General features: G+C 32.5%; 3 protein-coding genes across 3 annotated transcripts; 2 read left to right on the top strand and 1 right to left on the bottom strand.

Annotated features, from left to right (window-relative positions):
• The first annotated feature begins 224 nt into the window (after window positions 1–224).
• Window positions 225–5,691, top strand: LOC105972582 (laccase-15). The gene is made up of 6 exons (XM_012997546.2): window positions 225–473; window positions 1,167–1,318; window positions 1,425–1,672; window positions 2,535–2,663; window positions 4,251–5,192; window positions 5,276–5,691. Exons 1-6 carry the CDS (start codon window positions 378–380, stop codon window positions 5,404–5,406), a joined length of 1,698 nt encoding a protein of 565 aa, XP_012853000.2. The 5' UTR covers window positions 225–377; the 3' UTR covers window positions 5,407–5,691.
• A 491-nt stretch (window positions 5,692–6,182) lies between these two features.
• Window positions 6,183–8,036, bottom strand: LOC105948945 (uncharacterized). Its single transcript, XM_088815377.1, has 3 exons — window positions 7,286–8,036; window positions 6,787–7,186; window positions 6,183–6,698 (listed from the first exon to the last, which is right to left on the bottom strand). Exons 1-3 carry the CDS (start codon window positions 7,900–7,902, stop codon window positions 6,603–6,605), a joined length of 1,113 nt encoding a protein of 370 aa, XP_088671503.1. The 5' UTR covers window positions 7,903–8,036; the 3' UTR covers window positions 6,183–6,602.
• Window positions 8,037–13,742: 5,706 nt separating this feature from the next.
• LOC105972482 (laccase-14) lies at window positions 13,743–17,160 on the top strand. The gene is made up of 6 exons (XM_088815376.1): window positions 13,743–13,838; window positions 13,952–14,103; window positions 14,963–15,207; window positions 15,377–15,505; window positions 15,948–16,886; window positions 16,988–17,160. The coding sequence occupies exons 1-6, from the start codon at window positions 13,749–13,751 to the stop codon at window positions 17,116–17,118; spliced, it is 1,686 nt and encodes a 561-aa protein (XP_088671502.1). The 5' UTR covers window positions 13,743–13,748; the 3' UTR covers window positions 17,119–17,160.
• Window positions 17,161–17,351: the final 191 nt, after the last annotated feature.

The raw sequence follows: 17,351 nt of genomic DNA, 5'->3' as shown, positions 1-17,351 counted from the left end.
CGATTTGTTAGTTCACTAACGAATTTGTGTCGTTTTCGTGCCACTCCAATTCAATCACAAATAAAGGAAGCAAACCTAACCAATAATTAATCCTCCCCCTATATTATGATTGGTCAAATTTTCCAAGCTTTTGAAAAATTGAAAATTCAATCAAGCAACATAGTAATCAAAATTGACTTGTGCAAACCAAACATTATAGAAGAGACGTGATACAATAATCCTACGTCGTTTTCCTACAATGACCAATACACACAAAATAATTATCACCCCATATGTTTTCCTATATATATATATATATACATGCATATATATTATATATATATATCCAACATTTGTAGACATTTATTCATAAAAATATACACACATATTTGTTAATTATGAAGACAGGAATAATTATGTTGCCCTTTTTACTAATTATTCTCCTATGTGTGATGATCCCCTCCCATGCTATGACACATCATCATAACTTTGTGGTAAGTTTTTAAATTTATTTTATTTTTGCTTTGATTTTTGTTAAATTATGACGATTATTCGTACTAATTAATCGTACGAATGTTTTCGACATATTAATTGCATCATCAAAGAGTTAATAATTAGTACACAACTAATTAATTAGTGAATATACATGGTAATTGGCTTCTTCTTCTTCGTTTTTTTTTTTGGCTTTAATTTGATTTGGTTAAATTATGATGATTATTGGTATAATTAATCGCACCAATGTTTTCGGCATAATTGCACCATCTTAGAAGAGTTGATATTTATTGTCTAGTTATCACTAGTAGAAAAATTATGACGATTATTGCATTGTTGGTAATTAATCGCATGAATGTTTTCGACATAATCGCATCATCTAAGAGTTATTACTTATTAATCTAACAATAATTGTTACAAAACTAATTAATTAAAGAATATATATATGGTAGTTGGCTTTTTTTTTTAATTTGATTTGCTTAAATTATGATGATTATTTGGTAATTAATTAATCGTACGAAGGTTTTCGGCATAATTGCATCATCTTACAAGAGTTAATTAATTAGTGTCTAGTTATACTAAGCCCTAATTGTGGATTTGTGGTTATTACATGATATATCAATTAATGTAATAATAATTAGCATAAAAACAAATTAAATTAATGGGAATAAAAAAATAAATAAATAATATTGCAGGTATCTGATACTCCATACAATAGGATGTGCAGCAACAAGAGCATTTTAACTGTAAATGGGCAGTTTCCAGGGCCAACTATATATGTCACTGAAGGGGATACAATTGCCATTGTTGTCACTAACAATGCAACCGAAAACATAACCATTCATTGGTAATATAATTTAATATTATTAATTAAACCTCTCTCTCTCTAGATTCTCTCTCTAGACTCTTTCTCTCTCTTGCTGATTTTGTTGATTTTGGTTGGGTATATATAGGCATGGAGTGAAACAGCCGAGATATCCGTGGTCGGACGGGCCGGAGTACATAACCCAGTGCCCGATACGGCCCGGGAGTACGTTTAGGCAGAAGATAGTGTTGTCGGACGAGGTTGGGACTTTGTGGTGGCACGCGCATAGTGATTGGTCTCGGGCCACCGTACACGGTGCACTTATTGTCTATCCCAGGAACAAAACATCTGGCTATCCTTTCCCACTTCCTCATGCTCAAATTCCAATTATATTAGGTACGCCGCGATGTCTCCTTTCGTTTCGTTTTTAATTAACCGTCGTTCTTCTTAGAAGATTTTGTTTTTTTGTTTCATATTATCTATTGTTTTAGAGTCTAAATTATGCATTTATGATTTTTTTTTCTTAATTTTGACCCTCGTGCTACTAATTAATTGAGAGAAAATTTATTACAAGATAGATAATAAGTATTTTGATCTATTAATTGCATTTTCCTGAAAATTCGTCCATATTTGTTACTTTTTTTAAAATACTTGTGCCGGAATTTAAATAACGGGCCAGATAATTTTGGAACGGAGAGAGAGTATTAATCTACTAAGTAGAACATCGATAAATTAATACTCGATAAATCAATAACCTCGTTTAAATAATAATTTATTTCGGTCCCGACTTGGTAAAAATGTATTAAATTATTAGTTCGATAATTTAATATTTCGCTGAATTAATAGATTTTGCTAGTCCCGACTCTATTAATATATAGAGGTTTAACTGTATCTAGACGTTCAAATTCTTTTGTGTTCCATTTGGATTGCTACGTTCGAGTGAAATTTGCAAGATGTCGAAAATTGTAGAATAAATCGAGTCAAATAAGTTCAACAAAATTATTATTATTTGTTGAAGATATATAAATATTAACTGATTTATCACTAACAACTTAAATTTTAATTAGATGACTGATTATTCAACATGGTATTAGAGACAACTTAAACGAAGTCGAAAAGTGATGATGCGTGAATATATAGCGCACACAAAATATAAAGATAAATTTGCTAAGCATATTATTCTAGAGATAAATAAATATTTATATAGTATTATTTTTTGAATTAAAAAAATGAAATAATGAATTAATAAAAAATGTAGGGGAGTGGTGGAAAAGTGATGTACAGGCTGTTCTTAATGAATTTGTGCAAAGTGGAGGGGACCCTAATATTTCTGATGCATTTCTCATCAATGGCCAACCCGGTGATTTGTACCCATGCTCAACTCAAGGTTAGCTTTTACCATTTTTTTATTATTTATTATTATTATTATTTATTTAAATTAAGTTATTATTATATATATGCTTATTTAATGCTTATGTTTCAAAAATAAAATACTCATATTCTGGCATTTGAGAGACCAATAAATAATTGTGGCAATGTTAGAAATCATTTTCGGAGTTACTTTCATTTCATTTTGGGGAAATATGTTTTGAGAAAATAATTTTAGAACGAATATTTTTTCGACGAGACAATACAAATTGTAGCTGTTAAATCATGTTTAAAGGTGTCAGAAAAAATTATTTTAGAATAAGAATTAGTAAAATTAAAGTGATATGTGTTTTTTTTAGTGAATACATTTTTTTCATTGTTGCAGCCAATTTGTTTTTACTTTAACAATCAATTAATATTGGAAGGTCAGAGAAACTTTTAAAATAATTATGAGAATCTTTTTAAAAATCTTAACAAACACAAATTTATTTTGAAAATTAATTAAATTTAGAGGAAAAGGGAAACCAAACATTGCGTGTGACTTTGAAAATAATTTTCTATATAATATAAAAAAATATCTTAAAGTCAATAACAATTTAGTGCTCAATATAATTTCCCCTACAAATAAAAGGTCAACATTTTTCCAGAAGTTTATTAAAGTAATAGCTTTTGTCAACCACTAAAAGTATACATTATTTGTGGGACATGTAAATATTCTCTTGTACATAAATCCAAATAAAATAAATAAAAAAGGTTACAATACTGCCACGATTGATTGTGAAATTATTTTTATATTAAAGAAAATGACTAATTAATATGCATTAAATTTTGTTGATCATGAAGCAACCACGTATATAGTGTGTGTATATATGAAATTTACTAATCATTTAATCAAATATCTTCAAAAAGACAGATTGAAGAAATATATCTTTCAACCTCGTTCACATTTTATTATAGGCTAAATTACTGCCAATCAGTTTGAGGTTTGTTTGGGTAATTACAATTATCTTTTTAATTATATTTTTTCTTAAAAAACCTAATCATTTAGTAGGTAATTTGACAATGTAAGGGTGGACTGTTAGACAATCACGTGGTTTCTTCGATTTATAGCACGAAAATGAAAATTTACCTGAATCATCTATATAGTTGACTGCGTGTTCGTTCATTATAATAGAAAACAAAATAAAGGGTGAAATAATGTTTGAAGTTGGAACATAATTTTCGAATTCGTTGATTCTGAAAATTTTCTTATTGCGAAACATATTTTTCATTTCGAATTCCGAAAGTTTTGATTTTCAATTTTGATGGAATTGGAATACATATAGGATTTTTATTATCAAATCCGATTTCAATTTACAAAACTAATTCCAAGAATTCTTATTATTTCTCTTCGAAAAAATACATTTATGACTCACCATTTTTATGTGGTTTATTATATACGACAACAAAAACAAACTAAAATTTAATTAAGCTTATGTTTGGTAAGCTTTTGGGCCTGCATTTTTATTTTATTTTTGGGAAATATGTTTTGAGTGAAGAATTAAAAAATAAACAATATTTCTTTTTGTTTTTCCATCTTCAATTAATCAACTACTAATACATGCAGACACATTCAAGCTAACCGTTGACTACGGCAAGACATACCTTCTCCGAATGGTCAACGCCGTGATGAACAACATCATGTTCGTCAGAATTGACAACCACAACGTCACCATTGTCGGAACGGACGGTGCATACACCAAGCCCTTCACGACAAATTACATCGCCATATCTCCCGGTCAAACCATTGACTTCTTGTTGGAAGCCAACCAAAACCCTAATCGCAACTATTACATGGCCGCTAGGGTTTACGCCGCCGCCGGATCCTTCGACAACACCACCACAACCGCCATAATCGATTACAGCGGAAACATCAACCGCACCGCCCCGTTGACTATTCCATCATTCCCCGATTTCAATGACACACGAGCGTCCGCGAATTTCACCGGCCGGCTCAGAAGCCTAGCGGACAAAAACCATCCGATCGACGTTCCCTTAAACGCAACAACCGTACTTTTCCTCACTCTCTCAATCAACGTGAGCCCGTGCCCTAACAACACGTGTTCCGGTCCGTTCGGAGACCGACTTTTAGCTAGTATCAACAATATAACCTTCGAACAACCTAGGATTGCGATTCTCGAGGCTTATTACAATATGATAAGCGGCGTCTACGGAGACGATTTTCCTAGTAGACCCCCGTTGACTTTCAACTACACGGCGGATATCATCCCGCGCGATCTTTGGGTACCGGAAAACGGGACGGAGGTTAGGGTTCTCGAGTATAATTCGACGGTGGAGATTGTTTTTCAGGGGACTAATACAGTCTCGGGAATCGATCATCCCATGCATTTGCATGGACAGAGCTTCTACGTTGTCGGTTGGGGATTTGGAAACTTCGATAAAGATGTAGATCCTCAGAACTATAATCTAGTCGATCCCCCGTTGCAAAACACGATTGCTGTTCCGAGAAACGGCTGGTCGGCAATTAGATTTAAAGCCAATAATCCCGGTATAATTAATTTAATTTATTTCTTTAAACACTATTATAATTTTGATTAGTTAATTAATTATGTGTGTTTAATTTAAATGCAGGGGTTTGGTTGATGCATTGCCATTTAGAGAGACATATAAGTTGGGGAATGGAGATGGTTTTCATTACTAAAAATGGAAAGACCCAGGATTCTAAAATGTTACCTCCACCTTCAGATTTCCCAAAATGCTGATTTATATATATATGAGAAAAATATCTCCATTGAAGATTTTTATTTTTTATAAATTTATTGGGAAAATGTATACACACACTACACACACTATATATATACATATATATAGGTTTAAATTTATGGATTTGATTGTGGCTTTATAAGGTTTAGTTAGAAAAATATAGGCTCGAATTAATGAAGTCTTATTGTAGAATTATTATTTGTAAGCACATGTAATGTTTTGTAGTTACATTATATTACATAATGAACACATTATATATTTAAACAATAATGTATTTGTCTCAAGTTAATGGAATTTATTTATGTAGGCACATGAATCATAATTTTGAAGACAAATCAGGTACAATACCAGAATTTGACTATTTTAATACAAGATCTAAGATAAGAAGCCAACCTTCTTATAAATTTAATAATTAATTAGTCAGTATGATTAATCAAATGTCATATAATCCAATTAATTAGAAGAGTAACTATATTCGGATGAATATACTAGGGTGTTTGGAACATGTACAATTTCAAATAATAATGTTGAACATGTATCGGATACATCTAATATGTTAGCGGCCCAACGATTACTGTATGATCGTTTAAAGCGTTCAAGAGCCACATCATCTATTATTTAAGCCAAGGTAGTTAAAACCGGGATTTACTTGAAATCGGAGAGGGGCAGTAAAATCGGATCGTAAAATCGTAAGATTTTACACGGCTTGTAAAATTAATTGCAACCCGTTATATATATATAAACTGTTAGTACTTACTACTTAAAAATCATCTCATCACAAATAAAATAAGTCCAAACAAATATAAAACATCCAAACATTAACAAAACATGTCTTAACATAAATTAAATATAGTCTAACATAAATTGAACATAATTAAAATCTAAATTACTAGCTTAAATCTTCAAGGTTGACATTAGGATCAAGTCCATCGTCACTCTCACTCTCATTATCATCACTTTCATCTTCCTCAACCATCTCCATACTTCTTTCCCTTTCTTCATCTTCATCTTCATCCACATCTTGCTCACTAACATCACTTTCATCAAGAGGATTACCATCATCAAAAAAGCCATGAGGGTCATCTTCCCCTCCCACATCTCCATCCATCTCAACAACATCATCTTCAACACCTCCACCTCTTTCCGTAATCCATTCATCATCCGAATTTACTTCTTCGACATCGATCTCAATATTTCAGAACTTTTTATCTTTCAACTTTGAATTGTACATGATGTACACTAAATCATTCATTTTCTTTTGACTCAATTTGTTTCTTTTCTTCGTATGGACCTATAAATAAATCATAAAATAAATATAAAAATTAAGAAAGTTTAATAAAAATATTATAAATTATAATAAAATAAAATAAAAAAATTACCATCTCGAATGCACTCCAATTACGCTCACATCCCGAAGAACTACAAGTCAGACTAAGTATCTTTATAGCGAACTTTTGAAGTTTGGGAACATCATCTCCATAAGTATTCCACCAATCAACTGGATGTTTTTTCCCCAACAATGCTCTTGCATCTTCCCTAGAAAACATGCCTTGTGCGTGGTGGAATGCATCAAGTTGTGTAATGATGGTGTGCCTTTCAAACCGATCCTTTACCAACTTATCAATTGAATCAAAAAGTCCATTTTTAACCTCCCTATCATTAGCATTGAAAGTTGGACGATAATGAATCCTAGGGTTTAAATAGTGGGCTGCTGCATGCAATGGCCTATGGAGTTGATTATTCCACCTCTCGTCAATGATCTTCCATATAGGCTCATATCTATAAAATTGCATAAAAAAACATAAATAAGAAAACTCAAGTCTTCACGAATAAATTAATCGACAAATTAATTAAAATTGTATGAAATTATTAATTTACCTTGATTTCACATTGTTGAAGTTATTTTGGATCTTTTCTTTTGCACAATCCATCTCCTCGTACAAGAATGGCATAGCAGGTTGCTCATCTGAATCCACCAGCCGTAGTACCTTGATTAGTGGTAAGGCAGCCCTAAGACATGTCACAACATTACTCCAAAATTTATTATCCAACACAATCTTTTGAACTTTCTTGCCTTTCTCCGAACGAGCATGTGTGCTTCCCTTCCAGCTTGATGAAGAAAACATTGTAATTAAAGAACCCTTATGTTCACTAAGGCAACCCAAAGTCAAATATGCAGTTGCAAACCGAGTAACAGCTGGCCGAATCAAATCTCTTCCTTTGGTGTAGTTTTTCATCGAAGAGATGAGATTTGGTCTATTGTAAATAAATGTAGTGATCTTTCTACCTTTCCTTATTGTTACTCGGTGAGTTTGCAGCTTCTTCTCGAAATCCTCCAACATCAAGTCTATGCAATGGGCTGCACATGGTGTCCAAAATAAATTCTTCCTTTTCTCCATCAACAACGATCCAGCTGCTTTGTATGAGGCAGCATTATCAGTGATCACTTGCACCACATTCTCTTCCCCAACCTTGTCCACAATTTTATCCAACATCTCAAACACCTTTTCAGCTGTTTTGGCAAAGGAAGATGTATCGATTGACTCCAAAAAAACAGTTCATTTAGGACTATTAACCAAGAAATTACAGATCGATCTTCTCTTTCTGTCAGTCCAACCATCCGACATGATTGTGCATCCAATCTTACTCCATTCGTCCTTGTTGACATCAAGGAAATTGTCTATTTCCTTGACTTCTTCAGTCAAAAAAGTCTCTCTAATCTCGTGGTAAGAGGGACCCTTAAAACCTGGACCATGTCGAGCTATCTCCTCACATGCTCTCTCGAACTCGGGATTTCTCACTGTGTTGAAAGGGATCCCACTCGTATAAAACCATTTTGCTATTCGCTTGCATGCGCTTTTTCGCAAATCCTTCTTGAGTAGTTGATTCATAGTTGTTTGGTACGAACTTGCTTTTTCTTTCCCCTTTGAAGCATGATCCATGAATCCCGGGTGTGCTTCATTCATCGAACCCGAGGTGTCGTACAATTTCCTTTTTTTCTTCTCTTTAATTTCGGCAAGAGTTGCTAGATTCTCAATCATACGGGTCTTCACATCATCTAGCACACTTAAACATGCAATAACATTTTCATTTGTACCAGCAAGATGATTCTTCAAACGATAGACACCTCCGGAAAAAAATTTAGAACAATATTTGCATTGAGATCTCTTCGCATTATTGTCAATGTCAATGCCATGTTCCCACCCAATATCGGGTCTACTTCCACTAGACTTCTTCGAATTACTCTTCTTTTTCTTAGACACAACTGAAGAACTAGAAGCAACCCCCGACATTTTAGTAAGAATCTGAAAAACAAATAATAATGTGTAAGTAATTATTTGATTCCAAAGACGAGAAATTATCGATATTTAATTTCAAAAATAGCCAGCTTCTGCTTCTGCCTTGCAAACACATAGACTGAAGAAAGAAAAAAAGAAACAAGAAAAAAATACTCACCACCATAAACAGAGAACATGAGAAAGAAAAACGAAAAAAAAAAAGAAAAAGAAAGAAAGAAGAAAAAAAAACGAAAAAAGAACACTCAGCCCACAAACAGATGCAGAAGAAAGAAAAAAGAAAAAAAAGGAAAAAAAAAAATGAACACTCAACAGTAAGCAGCGCCGCCTCCTTCGCCGCTACGCCACCGTACCACCGCCTCCTTTGCTGCCGCCTTCCTCACGGTCAGCCGCTTTCGTTGGTTACTCATAGTCACAGACTCTGGTTTTCTCTCAAGAGATTTTCTTCCCGTTGAAATGTTTTAGGGCAAAATAAAATTGGGCCTATAATATTATTAATTTACTTGCTATTGGGCTGGATTTTTTTAATTAAATATAAAGTTTTTTGGGCCCAAACTGAGACAAAAAATAAAATCGCCGAAATCGCATTAAAATCGCGTTTTTAACGATTTTAACGATTTGAAACGCGATTTTACACGATTTTGAGGTACTTGCGATTTTAGTCCGATCTTACTCCTTCTTAGTGTCTAAAATCTTAAAATCGCACGATTTTAAGATCTAGATCTCGATTTTAACTACCTTGATTTAACCACTTGTTTTGATTCCACAAGTAAACACTACATTTTATGATATATTAGCATGGTGTAAGTCAAATGGTTCATCATTTCCAATTGTATCTCTTATCATGGATATTCTCGATTGTCCTGTCTCCACTATTGCGATCGATTCCATCTTTAATATAACCGGCAATCTATTGGATTCAACAAGAAGCAATCTCGATCGGTACTGACAATTTTGAAAATCAGATCCTTTTGGGAGATTGGACGTGAACCGATTACCAAAACAAAGATGACCACATCACCAACGAAGACGACGATGATGATGCTGGTAAGTACGTTTAATTTACAGAAAGCCGGAATACAACTTCAACCGCCGACATCAACAATTAAAAAGGTAAGTGAAGGTAAGAAAACTACGTGAACTTTGATTCCATAGCGGATGAATTTACATTGGGAAAATTGTAATGTTGGTCCTATATGTTGGTCGCTTTAGAGATTTAGTCCTATAAGTTCTCGTATTTCAATTTTACATGCAATAAATATGCAAAATTAGTAATTTTTTTAGTCCTATTTCACTCAAATTTTGAATTTTAACTGTCATTTAATGATGTACATAAAAAAACTCGCAGGAATTTATTTATATAGACACTTAAAAATTATAAACGCTCCTCTAATTTGGTTTATAAATGTATAATTGCACATACTTAAAAGTTCTACCAATAGTAAGTTTGATGTTGAATTTACAAATTTTCAAGCGCTCATATAAGTAGAATGCGTCGAGGTTTATTTGGTCGCATCATAAAATAAAAAATCATGTAGAATAGAACTAAAAATACTATATTTGCAAAGTTAATGCATGTAAAACTAAAACATGACAAGTTAGAGGACTAAATTGCTAAGTATGCCAACGTAGAGGACCAAAACTACAATTTTCCAATTTACATTCAATTCAGTTTTTATTTTGGGGCTATATGACAAACACCCATCATTCAATTTGTACTTAATGATAAATCCATTTTTATTAATTGATATTTGACATAAACCCAATTGACATGAATTATCCAAAATGCCCCCATTTATTATTAAGGAAAAATAATTTTTTTTTTAAATATGCTAATCCCCTTAATATCTCCCATATTACGCCATTTCAAATTATATTTTTCCTTTTCTTTTCTTTTTAATGGTTTTCTTTTATTTTGTAATTTTTTTTATTTTTCGGTTTTTTAGATTTAAATTATTTTTTTCTTATTTACATTTCATGTTTTTTATTTTGATTTTTTTAAAAATAGTTTTATTTTTATTTTCATTTTTAATAGTTTTTTTTTCTTAATTTCGGTTTTTTTTAAATGATTTTTTATTTTATTTTTTCCCACTTTTCTTGAATAAAAAATATTTTGTTTAATTATTATTAAATTTTTTTTAATTCGATTAATTTTTATTATTTTAATATTTAAAAAAACATCCAGCCGATTTATCGAAGTGTAATCCACTATAAACTTCGAAAACCGCTATAACTTTGAAAACCACTCTATGAAAACATCTATATGAGTATGAAAACCACTCTGCATAAAATAGCTATATAAACATGAAAACCGCTGTATATATACAATTATATAAACATCGAAAACCACTATGAATTCTAACAAGGAAACATCAAAATTCTGCGAAAAATAAGCTATAAACCCACTATAAAAGACACCATCTTCTCTCCAATGAACCCTAAAGCATAGTCCATGTAATCATCTTCTTCTCGTTATTTGAAACGTAAACCACTACTATGTCCAAGAAAAAAAAATGCAAAACCAATTATATTACGAAAAATTAACGTAATCCACTTTAATAATAACATAATCAACAACAAAGTTATCGAAATTCACTAAAAACATACGTAAATCCACTACTAACACAACTAAAAAAAAAACATAAATTCACTATTCAAGGTCTACATCTTCCGAGAGGACACCGTCATAAACCTAATCTCCTCCTCGATCCGGTCCGCTTTGGAGAACCCGCTGAACTACGCTCGGAATTACCTGGGTGACATTATCGACCCGTGCGTGAAACGGGTCATCTATCTGGACTCGGATCTGGTTCTGGTCGAGTGCTGGGGCGGTGCCGGGCGGGGCTGGGGCGGCTAGGCGGCGGTTGGGGCAACGTCCGATGGGGGTTGGGGCAGCATCGGTGGGAGAGAAGAAGAGATGAACGGAAGGAGATCTGCAACGGTGAATAGAAAAGAAGAAAAAAGAAAATAAAATCTAAAGAGAAAAAAAAATTGATGAACGTTATATTCAAGGGCGAGATTTGTGGAGCGAGATTTGTGGGTGAGATTGAGAACGTAATATTAATGGAACAGATATTAAGTATATTTATATTCAACCGTAACATACGTTATAATAAGGTAATGGTATAATTGTGATAATTAATTAATTCTTATTAATAAAAGATATTTTGGATTTATCTTAAAAATAAGAAATAAATTTGGGCTTATTGTAATTGGACTTTTGTGATGAGGGAGTTTTGTGAAATAATCCCTTTTATTTTATTTTAAACTTAAAGCTAAGTTGGAGTGTTTTCAATTTACATTTTCTTTCTTTATTTTTTCTTAAATAAAAAAATATTGTTCAACCCATAACCGACAGGGCCTGGCAGGTCTGGACCCGCCCTCGGGATCGCCTATTAACCTAATCGGTTTTGGTTCCCCATTTTGTAGACCCGGACCCGTGGTCGTGTCTATTCCTTGGTACGAGGTATATTAAATAATAATAAAAATTAGAAATTGAGCTCAAACTAGACCCATTAAAAAATCTATAATAATCGAGTTAAAATTTCTTAATCTCTAACTTTGAGTTTTCATTGAGTTTTGAGAGCCGACTCAACTCGTTTACACCTCTTTTTAGAATTTTCAAGACAATGACTAATAATGACAAATTAAAAATGTTATTACCGAGCTTATAAATCACTTCTTGCATGGTTCCTTCTCTTTTTTCAACCTCTAAAGCATTACTCATTCAGAATATGCATGTGTTTATTTATTTGTCAAAATCCAACACCTGAACGACTTTAACTTTTTATAAATTAATTAAAGAAAATTAAAATAAACAATTAAAATATTATTCATGCAAGTTTAATATATTGTCCACCTTTGACTTGATCGAAGTGAGATAAAATTATTAATCACTCAGAAAGAAATATTTTGTTTCTTTATTTGGTCACTAGTTTCTTGATCTATGTCTAACCATGGTCAAATTCAGGGTATTAGAAAAATAAAACCAGAATAAAGGACCACAATTAAATATTCAATTATCCTAACAGGACAAACCCTTTTATTCATCCACCCATGCACGCACGATATTAACGTGTCAAAAAATACTTCCTCTCTATTCTTAATTAATTATTATTTTTCATTCTTTAAGATATGATTAAATTACGAAAAAAATCCTTATTTTTTGATAATTACAACTACACCTCAACTATGAATATTTTTACACTGTCTTATGCTCTCAATTTAATGAAATATTATTCTATATTATGTGAAATATTCTCCAATTTGTACCTTTTTACCCCGTTCGAGCACCACATGCATTTTGAAACAAGATGATCATAATATGTGTCTCTTGGTTGTAAATATCAGATTGTAGTGCATCATAAACTGCATTTTTGCATAAAACGAGTACAAACCAGAGAACATTCCACATAATCTAGAAGATTCTGTTGAATTTGACACCATAAAAGTGAACGTGTAAGAAGATTCATAATTAAGAGGTGGTTGTAATTACTCAAACATGAGGAATTTTTTTTTGTAATTTGACCTTACCTCAGGAATGGCCATATATATTTACAATTTTTCAGCTTTACAAATATTAAGAATATCAATAAATGTGTGCTGGTTTTAGAAAAAAAAAATGTATTAAAAAAATTAAAATAACCTTGATCGTTTAATGATACGACAAGAAAGAATTAAGTTAAAAAACAAAAAAACACAAAAAAAAAACTACAGTATTAAAATCTAAAGTGACAGATAATGGAATAAAATTAGTTAAAAAAAAACAGTTATTATGAAAAAGAAGTAATAAACAATATGCGCACATTTTAACTGATCAATTAGCCGCCGTCGGCTTTCTTTATGACTAGTACGTATTCAAACCACAACAATAATAATATAAATATATATACTACTTTTTTCCAGGCCCTAAATCTATAAATACTACACCATTTGCTTCAATCTGAGGAACAACAAAAAATCACAGCAATACTGAAATAGAAATTATTAAAGAGGGTTTTTTCGATCGATTTCGTACCGAATATAATTAGTACATTACGCTCAAAATGAAGTTTTTCACGTTGCATTTTATAGGTTTGATTCTTCTTTGCAGCATGTTACCGGGACAAGCTGCAGTTCGTCGCCATAAATTCGTGGTAAGCTTATAAATATAATGCTGATTTTTAAAAAAAAAAAATTCTTTTTTTTTTTAGTTTATAATATCAGTATTTTGAAGCTATTACTTAATATAATTTTCGAATATTTGCAGCTGCAAGAGTCTTCGCATACGAGGCTTTGTACCAACAAGACAATGTTGACGATAAACGGACAATTTCCGGGGCCAACTATCTATGCAAGAAAAGGAGATTTAGTTGTCGTCGATGTCTACAACCAAGCTGATCATAATATAACCATTCACTGGTATATATTATATATAAATATCTCCGATTTATATAGGCTTAATTCCACTTTGCACCCTTGAAATATATCATTTTAGCACTTTGCATCCTCGAAATAAATTAACAGCACTTTACACCCTTGAAACACAATATATCATGCATAATGCACCCCAGGCCACATGAGTTTTTAAAGCAAATAAATGTGATTTAATAATTTTTAGTAGTATTTAAAAATTATATTTTTATCACAAAAAAGAATTTACGATAAAAATATTCTTCAGCTATTTCGATGTCAAGTTCTCTGAAAATCATATTTTCTTCCAAATATTTCTACTTAATATTTCAATCAATTACAATAAAAGATCTATCAATCGAATAATTTAGTGATAAAAGTTTATTTGATTTTATTATGTAAAAAAATATAATTTCTTTTTCAATTATCTGTGTGATTTTTATTTTTTCGCACTTTGTCCGCTCGAAATTAAGTTGGAGGTTGAAGAACATAACAATTTAATTTGTTATTTTGCACCCCGAAAAAAAAACCAATAGAAAATGAATTATCCTTTTTTATTTAATTAACGGTGCATTGTGAATGATTTATTGTATTTTGAGGGTGCAAAGTGCTATTATTATTTTTCAAGAGTGCAAAGTGCCAAAAGGCTCCATTTCAGGGATGCAAAGTGGGATTAAGCCATATATATATATATATATATATATATATATATATATATATATATATATATATATATATATATATATATATATATATATATATATATATATATATATATATATATATATATATATGTCAAATTTTATGCATGATGCATGAGAAAACTATTGAATTTTTTGTTTACGTGTTAATTAAAAAAAAAAATCAGGCATGGAGTGAAAATGCCGAGGTATCCATGGTCGGACGGTCCGGAATATGTGACGCAGTGCCCGATTAGGCCGGGTACAAAGTTTAGCCAAAGAATAGTGCTTTCGGACGAGGAAGGAACTTTGTGGTGGCACGCTCACAGCGAGTGGTCGAGAGCTTCCGTTTATGGAGCACTCATTATTTTACCCGTGAAGAGAAATCCGTATCCTTTCCCTAAGCCTCATGCCGAAGTCCCCATCCTACTAGGTATTGTATATACATACATTTTGCATGTCGATCTTTTTTAAATCGGCAAAAGAAAAAAAAAATAGTCAGACGAGACGAATTACAAGATTTTATTAGTGAACCAAAATTTGGATATGTAAAAATGAGAAAAAAATGCTAAAAAAATCGAAACAAAATTACGAAATTGCAGGAGAGTGGTGGAATAGTGATGTGCAGGAGGTTATGGAAGAATTTCTTGCAAGTGGAGGGGATCCGAATGTTTCCGATGCTTTCCTCATAAACGGCCAGCCTGGCGATCTATACTCGTGTTCAAAACAAGGTTTGTGCTCGATCTTCGATTTACACGTTGCGTTATCGATCTTCTAAGTTAATTAATAATACTCGTGCATGGCTTTCAACTCGTTAATTATATGTATTGATGAATTCAAGTACATATAAAAGATCATGCAATGTATTCTCTATGTTTTCAAATGAATTGTCGCTTATGAGAACTTTTCAAACCGTGTCGTCATATTAATTATGTGTCGCTTTAGATTCCAGTGATGCATTAATTACAATTTTCGCAATTTTGTCATATTCTATTTTTTTTTCACTTTTACTAAAATCTATGCATATTTATTAGTTTTCTAATTAGTACCTGATCACCAATCCAAAACGATACTTATTTAGTAAAACGGAGGGAATAATATAATCCAAATTTGTTTCAATTTCTTCTAACACCTTTTTGTTTCCTCTTTTTTGGTCGTAATATAATAATGAAGATACATTCAAGGTGACGGTGGAATTCGGGAAAACCTACTTGCTCCGAATGGTCAACGCAGTGATGAACAACATCATGTTCTTCAAAATCGCGAACCACAACGTCACAATCGTCGGATCGGACGGCGCATACACAAAGCCATTGAAGAGCGACTACATAACAATATCCCCCGGACAAACAATCGACTTCCTTCTAGAAGCAAACCAACCACCAAGCCACTACTACATGGCCTCTAGGGTTTACGCCAGTGCCGGAAACTTCCAGAACACAACCACAACCGCCATCATCGAATACAAGGGCAACTACACACCACCATCATCGCCATTTCTCCCTACATTTCCGGATTTCAACGACACAATCGCTTCCCACAACTTCACGAATAAACTCAGAAGCTTATCGAATAAAAAATACCCTATCGAAGTACCCCTAAACATAACAAATACCTTATTCTTCACCCTTTCGATTAATCTACGCCCGTGTGGTAATAACTCGTGCGGCGGGCCGTTTCAGGAGAGACTATTAGCAAGTGTGAACAACGTAACAATGCAGCTACCGAAAACGGATATTCTTCAAGCTTATTACAAGGGAATTAGTGGGGTTTACGAGACCGATTTTCCTATCAATCCACCTTTGAGCTTTAACTATACTCAAAATTTTGTACCTCGAGAACTTTGGAGGCCGGAAAATGGAACCGACGCGATAGTTCTCGAGTACAATTCGACAGTCGAACTCGTCTTCCAAGGGACAAACACCGTGTCGGGTATCGATCATCCCATGCACATACATGGATACAGTTTTTACGTTGTGGGGTCCGGTTTTGGGAACTTCGACAAAAACGAGGATCCGAAGAGGTATAATCTTGTGGACCCTCCTCTAATGGAGACGATCGCGGTGCCGAGAAATGGATGGACTGCGATAAGATTCCGAGCTAACAATCCAGGTTTTGTGCATTGCAAATTAAATTACTACCCATGAGAAAATTAGGTACTAATTAAATTAAATATTTTGTGGGAAATTAAATTAAATTAATTAATTTTGCAGGAGTGTGGTTCATGCATTGTCATTTTGAACGTCACGTGAGCTGGGGAATGGGAATGGTGTTCATCGTTAAAAACGGGAAAGGACCGAACGAGCAGATGTTGCCGCCTCCGCCGGATATGCCTAAGTGTTGATATAACTTCCAAATGTTGAAGATTGTTCGAGTTTTTCTTATTCTTTTTTAATTTAAACTAAAGTTTATAGAAGATTTCATTTATTTAATTTGTTTATTTGTAATATATGTAGTTCTAAATTCTTTTGTTGCATATGTTGAATATATATAATTTGTTTTCTTCAAATATAAAGATATAAATAACATTTAAATTTCATAGGTATTGTTGTGTCTCTTTACTAAATTATTAGCTTC

This window comes from Erythranthe guttata, chromosome 3 (genome assembly GCF_056151865.1).
Source record: "Erythranthe guttata isolate IM_541 chromosome 3, IM_541, whole genome shotgun sequence".
NCBI lineage: Eukaryota > Viridiplantae > Streptophyta > Magnoliopsida > Lamiales > Phrymaceae > Erythranthe > Erythranthe guttata.
Note: the sequence above shows the minus strand (reverse complement) of the source record. Positions and strands in the feature narration are given on the sequence as shown.

What these genes read in the sequence shown, in the direction of transcription:
- LOC105972582 (XM_012997546.2), top strand. Translation starts at nt 378, where the DNA reads ATGAAGACAGGAATAATTATGTTGCCCTTTTTACTAATTATTCTCCTA. An exon ending in TCAAATTCCAATTATATTAG is followed by an intron (nt 1,673 to 2,534) that starts GTACGCCGCGAT and finishes TAAAAAATGTAG; the next exon opens with GGGAGTGGTGGAAAAGTGAT. An exon ending in GTACCCATGCTCAACTCAAG is followed by an intron (nt 2,664 to 4,250) that starts GTTAGCTTTTAC and finishes TAATACATGCAG; the next exon opens with ACACATTCAAGCTAACCGTT.
- LOC105948945 (XM_088815377.1), bottom strand. Translation starts at nt 7,902, where the DNA reads ATGTTGGATAAAATTGTGGACAAGGTTGGGGAAGAGAATGTGGTGCAA. An exon ending in TTCAACAATGTGAAATCAAG is followed by an intron (nt 7,187 to 7,285) that starts GTAAATTAATAA and finishes GCAATTTTATAG; the next exon opens with ATATGAGCCTATATGGAAGA. An exon ending in ATTGGAGTGCATTCGAGATG is followed by an intron (nt 6,699 to 6,786) that starts GTAATTTTTTTA and finishes ATTTATTTATAG; the next exon opens with GTCCATACGAAGAAAAGAAA.
- LOC105972482 (XM_088815376.1), top strand. Translation starts at nt 13,749, where the DNA reads ATGAAGTTTTTCACGTTGCATTTTATAGGTTTGATTCTTCTTTGCAGC. An exon ending in TTCGTCGCCATAAATTCGTG is followed by an intron (nt 13,839 to 13,951) that starts GTAAGCTTATAA and finishes GAATATTTGCAG; the next exon opens with CTGCAAGAGTCTTCGCATAC. An exon ending in ATACTCGTGTTCAAAACAAG is followed by an intron (nt 15,506 to 15,947) that starts GTTTGTGCTCGA and finishes ATAATAATGAAG; the next exon opens with ATACATTCAAGGTGACGGTG.